This window comes from Theobroma umbraticum, unplaced genomic scaffold (genome assembly GCF_002168275.2).
Source record: "Theobroma umbraticum cultivar Fairchild unplaced genomic scaffold, ASM216827v3 scaffold_130.0, whole genome shotgun sequence".
NCBI lineage: Eukaryota > Viridiplantae > Streptophyta > Magnoliopsida > Malvales > Malvaceae > Theobroma > Theobroma umbraticum.
Genome location: NW_018397264.1, coordinates 88,776 through 94,775, shown reverse-complemented (window position 1 = coordinate 94,775; position 6,000 = coordinate 88,776). Strand labels below are relative to the sequence as shown.

The 6,000-nt window shown below is 36.2% G+C and overlaps 1 protein-coding gene across 3 annotated transcripts; it reads left to right on the top strand.

The window, feature by feature from the left end:
* The first annotated feature begins 776 nt into the window (after positions 1 to 776).
* LOC110421407 (protein FLX-like 2) lies at positions 777 to 5,832 on the top strand. 3 transcript variants are annotated; one of them, XM_089784462.1, is made up of 7 exons: positions 777 to 930; positions 3,161 to 3,740; positions 4,031 to 4,176; positions 4,288 to 4,385; positions 4,926 to 4,976; positions 5,077 to 5,559; positions 5,664 to 5,832. In XM_089784462.1, exons 2-6 carry the CDS (start codon positions 3,181 to 3,183, stop codon positions 5,539 to 5,541), a joined length of 1,320 nt encoding a protein of 439 aa, XP_089640588.1. In that variant the 5' UTR covers positions 777 to 930; positions 3,161 to 3,180; the 3' UTR covers positions 5,542 to 5,559; positions 5,664 to 5,832. The 3 variants fall into 3 exon arrangements, with proteins under 3 accessions (XP_089640588.1, XP_021290680.1, XP_021290681.1); XM_021435005.2 differs by having other exon boundaries at positions 5,077 to 5,832; XM_021435006.2 differs by lacking the exon at positions 4,926 to 4,976 and having other exon boundaries at positions 5,077 to 5,832.
* Positions 5,833 to 6,000: the final 168 nt, after the last annotated feature.

Here is a 6,000-nt window from a genome sequence, read left to right as displayed (position 1 = left end):
TCAAAGACTAAAGTTCAATTAGTTATAAAAGTGAGAAAGAGATATTGGCCTCTATTAGGTACATGACTATAGACAATTATGTGGCATTGTCATCCATGGTAAGCAAATTTTTTAATATAATCAATCAACTAAACCACAAAGTGGATTATACTTAGTTCTTCCAGTTGGATATTTGGTACAAGTTAACCAAGAAGAATATGATATCCATGTGCAAAATAATTTAATTGGTTATTAAAATTTAAAATGTCATGAAATTGCTTTCATATTGTGTAATAGGGTGCAAAATAATCGTTTCAACTTTATAATGTTTGGTGTTATTGAAAATCAATGTTTACAGAAATTTATTAAACTTAATTTTATTTCTATCTTATAAAGTATAATTTATTAATTTGATTATTCGTATATTCAACATTATAAATATTTAATAATATATTATGTGCAGCATTTTAGTATGTTATAACTATATATATTATTATATGAAGAAACACGTGCTGAAATTCATTTTAAAATTTTAAAATGTATTGTATGTTTTCTCTATTTTTTCTTTTTTTATCGATATTTATAATATATAAAAGATCATTTCTTTATTAATATTAGAAATATAAAATTAATGAATTGTTTTTTTCAACTGTAGAGTTCAAAATGACAGGCGACCAAACTTTACCGGAAAGTAAAACACAAAATAAGGGAATAAGCAGGAGGGATAAGTAAAGGTCGGCTTCGAATAGTGAAAAGGAAAGTCATAAGAAGCGACGTCGTAGAGGCTTAATTTTTTTTTTAATTTTCCCGTTTGAAGTTTGAAGAGTTTTATGTCATTATTATAGTAGGAAAAAAGAAAGAAAAAAAAAATAAATTACAGGGGTTTATTGGCTTGGAAATCTCTGCCGCTCTCTACCTGCAACAATCTTTACAACAATTTTGTCCGTTCAGGTAACCCCAACCTCTACTTCGTCGCTGGCTTTTCTCTCTCAGTCGCTTTTTTTTTTAAATGAAATTTCGACTATATTTTTGTTAATTGTTTCTAGGGTTTAGCTTTACTAAATTGAATTGGAAAAAAAAAAGAAACATTACTAATTAGTTGAATTCAAGCTCGCCAATCTATTTCTGAAATTTTGGAAATTTAAAAATAAATATATATGTTATATACTTATGCTCAACGGTTGGATTTTGCAATGAATTTCTGAGAATTTAGCATATCTTTTGGGGAATGAATGAGACTCATCCTGTTTCTCTCATGAAGAAAACTTGTTGTAATCATATGTTATTTTTTCATGGTTGTTTATAAAAAAATTTAGGAAAAAAAATATATAAACATGATTAGTGGAGCTACCATTAGACATGGGTTATATTCAGTATTTTAGGTATCTGAAAAAGATGAAAATTTTGTGTATGTCTTCCCTGAGTGATTGCTATCAAATTATGAGCAGTGGTTGTAGCTTCCTTAAAATTATGAATGCCATACAAATCTATTCAATTTAAATAGCTTCCTTTGGCCATATAAAGGTAATGTTTGTGTTTCATACCTTACAAAAGGTAGCAAGGGGCGAGGCCTGTGTTTTATTATTATTAATTTTGAATGATATGCTTCTTCATTACCATTTTGCTTCCTTATAGATGGAAAGTAATTTTCTGATCAGGACAGATTTGGAGAAATCTATATCTTAGGTCTGTGGTGGCTTGAAAACTATGAGTTTAAGGTTTATGGTTTATGGTAGGAATTTAGGGTAAGAGTTCGGGAGTCAAAGAGGGTCAGATGTCAGGAAAAGATTGCTGGAATTTTATGGAAGCTGTGGAATGACAAGCAAACAAGCTCAGGTTTTTGTGCTTTTGCTGTGAACTGTAACCCCAATCATTTGTAGCCGTAGAGAGAAAGAGCAGAGTAGAAACAACAGAGGGAATTTCCATGACTCGAACTATAATAAACTAAAGGTACCGTAAAAGCCCCAATAATTTGACTAAACTCAAAATATGACCCAGTGGACCATGACTAAAGCCCAGTCTAGCGAAACAGAAAATTATCTAGATACCCTTGGACCCCAAAATCAAGAAGATACTGTTAAATTACTCTCCTAATAGCTAATTAGCTAGCAAGTGCATGTTTCCTTAGACCAAAACGAATTCTTTGTTGATAAAGAACTTGTGATATTAGCACTTTGTTTACAAAGACGACAGAGTATGTCTAGCCAAGCTATTGATGTGCTAGAAACTTTCCTCTTTGTTCGGGTTGTTTAAATTGACCTCACCGTTACTGAGAAGCTGCAGCAGAGGGGAATAAGTGGAGAGAGAGGAAAAAAATAATTTATAAAACTATTATTGGCATCCCATTTAATGCAATAGTCAAATTGGGGCTAATTACACTTGAATCTTTTTGCTAGGCACCTTTATATCTGTCCGTGCTGATTACCAGATTTTTTTTGCTGCATGCAACTCCTGACTTCCCATTACTGCTATGATTTAAATATGTGCCAGAAGAACCTACCCCATCTTCTAGAGTTTAGCTTGTGGAATATAAAGTTTGGTAGATAGCTGCATTTAATTGTAATTCTAAAGGCCTTATTTCAAACTGCCCAAGAGGTTGACTGCTTATGACTACATTTAAGCTCCAGTGGCATTGACATGGAAACCAACTAGTGAATAAGTAATTCCTGTCGCTGTTAACCATGTTAGCTGCTTAAGTTGTAGATAAGGGTCCATTCAGTGTCAGTTATTAAGCTTTGGCGTTATCTTTATCGCCATTCATGGGATTATTAAATTATTGTGATTATTTATTTGATCGGTTGTTTGGTAAATGACTGCTATGGAACTCTTTGCCTAAGAGACTGGAGATGATATAATGCTCTTTCAACTTGAACTTTGCATTGAGCAAAATGTAATAGACTAGGATATGATAAAGGAAGGAATTACTTTAATAATAAAGGTCAATATGCATTGAAGTGTTCTACATATTCATTGTCATTGAGTTCAAATTCAACTGTAGCTTCTATATTTTTTATTGTTCCTTGGCTGTGTTGTGTTGGAAGTATGGACCAAAGTCCCTATTGTTGTATTGATGTCCAATTGTTACTCAGGTGATGCAAGAGTAGTTTTCAAGTTGCTTTTTTTAAGTCAAATCACAGTGGAGCATCTGCAGTGCTCTTACAAGTTGTATTTCTTTGTCCAGGTCACACGTCACTGCTTAGAATGGGAAGCAAAGGTCGAATCCCACCCCCTCATCTAAGGCGTCCTCTCCCAGGCCCTGGCATGGTGCACGCTGACCAATTTGGTCCAGGAATACTACCCCCACCAGGTCCTTTTCCACATTTTGATATGTTGCCACCCCCAGAAATTATGGAGCAAAAGCTTGCTGCACAGCATGTGGAGATGCAGAGACTTGGTACAGAAAACCAGAGGCTTGCTGCTACACATGGGACCTTGAGACAGGAACTTGCTGCTGCACAGCATGAGTTGCAGATATTGCATGCTCAGATAGGAGCCATAAAATCTGATAGAGAACAACGAATGAGGAGCCTTACGGATAAGATAGCTAAGATGGAAGCTGAACTGCAAGCAGCCGAGCCTGTTAAGGTAGAGTTGCAGCAGGCACATGCTGAAGCTCAGAATTTGGTTTTAGCAAGGGAAGAACTTATGTCCAAAGTGCATCAATTAAATCAAGATCTTCAGAGAGCCCATGTAGATGTGCAACAGATACCAGCTCTGATGGGTGAACTTGAGAGCCTCAGACAGGAATATCAGCATTGCAGGTTTTTGTTGTGCTCTTGTCTATGGGTGTTTTGGGAGCAAAGTTGAGAAAGATTTAAACTAGAGCGGCTGGTATTGAACAGGAAATTAATATTAAAACTTATTTTTCTATGTTGTTTGGAAGCCCACTGTAGAATTTTATTTATCAAAAGTTTTTTCTTTCCTCTTATTTTCCTCTTTGGGCATGCCTGGTAGTTCAGTTAAAGTCCTTTCATAGATCTTTTCTATTGAAGTTGTTTCAGAAAGTTCCATGTGTCATGATTGTGTGATGACCTATTCTTGGATCATGCAGGGCTACTTTTGACTATGAAAAGAAATTTTACAATGATCACCTAGAATCACTTCAGGTGATGGAGAAAAATTATATGACCATGGCTAGGGAAGTGGAGAAGCTTAGAGCGGAGCTGCTGAATGCCGCTAATGTTGACAGAAGAACTGGTTTCCTTTCTTTTAATCTTTTCTTTTTTTCAGCTCACTTTTTGGTTTTTGCTACCTTTTTTTTGCCTTTATTAACATTGTAGATGACTCATTTATGGTAATGAAATGCAGTTGGGCAATACGGTGGTGCCACAGGAAACAATGAGAATGAGGCTTCTGGACATCCTGTGGGACAAAATGCATATGAAGATGGTTTTGTTATTCATCAGGTGAGTAATCTTCCATGATGGTTAGAGTTCTGTGTCTTAATTTATCCACAGATTGGTTAACAGGGAAACACATAGGAGTAGATGGAAGTCGTGTTAAACCTTTTTCTATGTAAAATAAATTGTATCATATTCTGAAAGACTCAGGATAATCTGCATATGGTTATATTTAATAGAAAATTTATAGTCATGTTTCCCTGATGTTTTGCGTATGGGTATAGTAGAGCCTGATCAAATTAAGTCTGAGATGTTCGATATTTCTTATTTCTATCGAAACCAAACTCTGGAAGTATGGACAGATTGCCGGAATAATTTCTGTTCAGAAACATGTACAGGTTGTGGCTATATGTGCTCAACTACTAGGTTGGGTTTCTGCACATTAAAGGGAAAACAGAAAAAAAAAAAACCAAAACTTATACTTAAACAGAAAATCTAGATTGCTGCAAAGATTAATGATGTTTTTAGGATAAATTGCATTCTTTTGAAGTTAATGCTTAGTGTCAGATAAAGAAGGATTAATTAGCTTTATGAAGTATGATACAGTATAAGGACACACTGCAGTCGAGTCCTTCCCACTCCTCTGCCTACTTTGTAGTAAGTGGTTGTAATTTCGATTCATCTGTGATTGCATTGTATATTGTGTCTGCTAATTCTATATTTTGGATTGATGACATTCTGCTCATTTATATCACAGAGACATGGTTCTCTCCCATCTGCTGCTACCGGTGCAAATGCAGGTGTTGGTGCTGCTGTTTATGTTGGGGCTCAGTCTGGACCTGCTCCTAGAAGGACTGGGTACGAGGTGCCTAGAGGACCTGCATATGACACATCAAAAGGACCTGGTTATGATGCGTCAAGAGGGCCTGGTTATGAATCACAAAGGGGCCCCAGTTATGATGCACAGAGAGGATCTGGTTATGATGGTCAAAGAGGCCATGCCTATGATGCACAAAGAGGAGGTGGCTACGAAACTCAAAGAGGATCTGTAAATGATGCATCCAGGGGTGCAACCTATGATGCACCAGCTAGAAGTCTTGCTGTGCCACATGGACAAGCAGCTCCCCAAAACAATGGACCATATGGATCTGCAACACCTCCTGCGCGTACTGGAAGTGGGTATGAGGCACCATCTAGAGGTGGAAATCCTGTTAGGAGATGAGCATTATACACCGGACTGGTATGAATATCATTCTACATTTTCTCAGAGATAGTAGCTAGTCATGAGTCTCATGACAATTTTCTCTGCTCTCTAATTGTTTGATATATGTACTTCTATTGAAGGAAGTGTGCTATTATTTTTGTCTCGGCTGGAGCTGAGTGCTAGAGTGCACTGACCCTGTGCTATTAAGCTTAAGAGTCTTGAAAGATGATGAGCTAGTTTTATCCGCCATTGGATCGAGGTTATAGCTTTACTTCAATTTTTATAATAAAATCAGTCGGATTGAAAATGTGAATTCATGTTACTCCTTGTTTTCTCAAGATATGGATGTCAAACAAAGAGAAGATCACACACACTTGCACATGAGTGTGAGTACTAATGGTGAGCAATGGTCCAAGGTCTCGACGAATAATCTTGGTCCATGGGTTTGGACCAAATTTTGGGTGGTCTTATCTATAA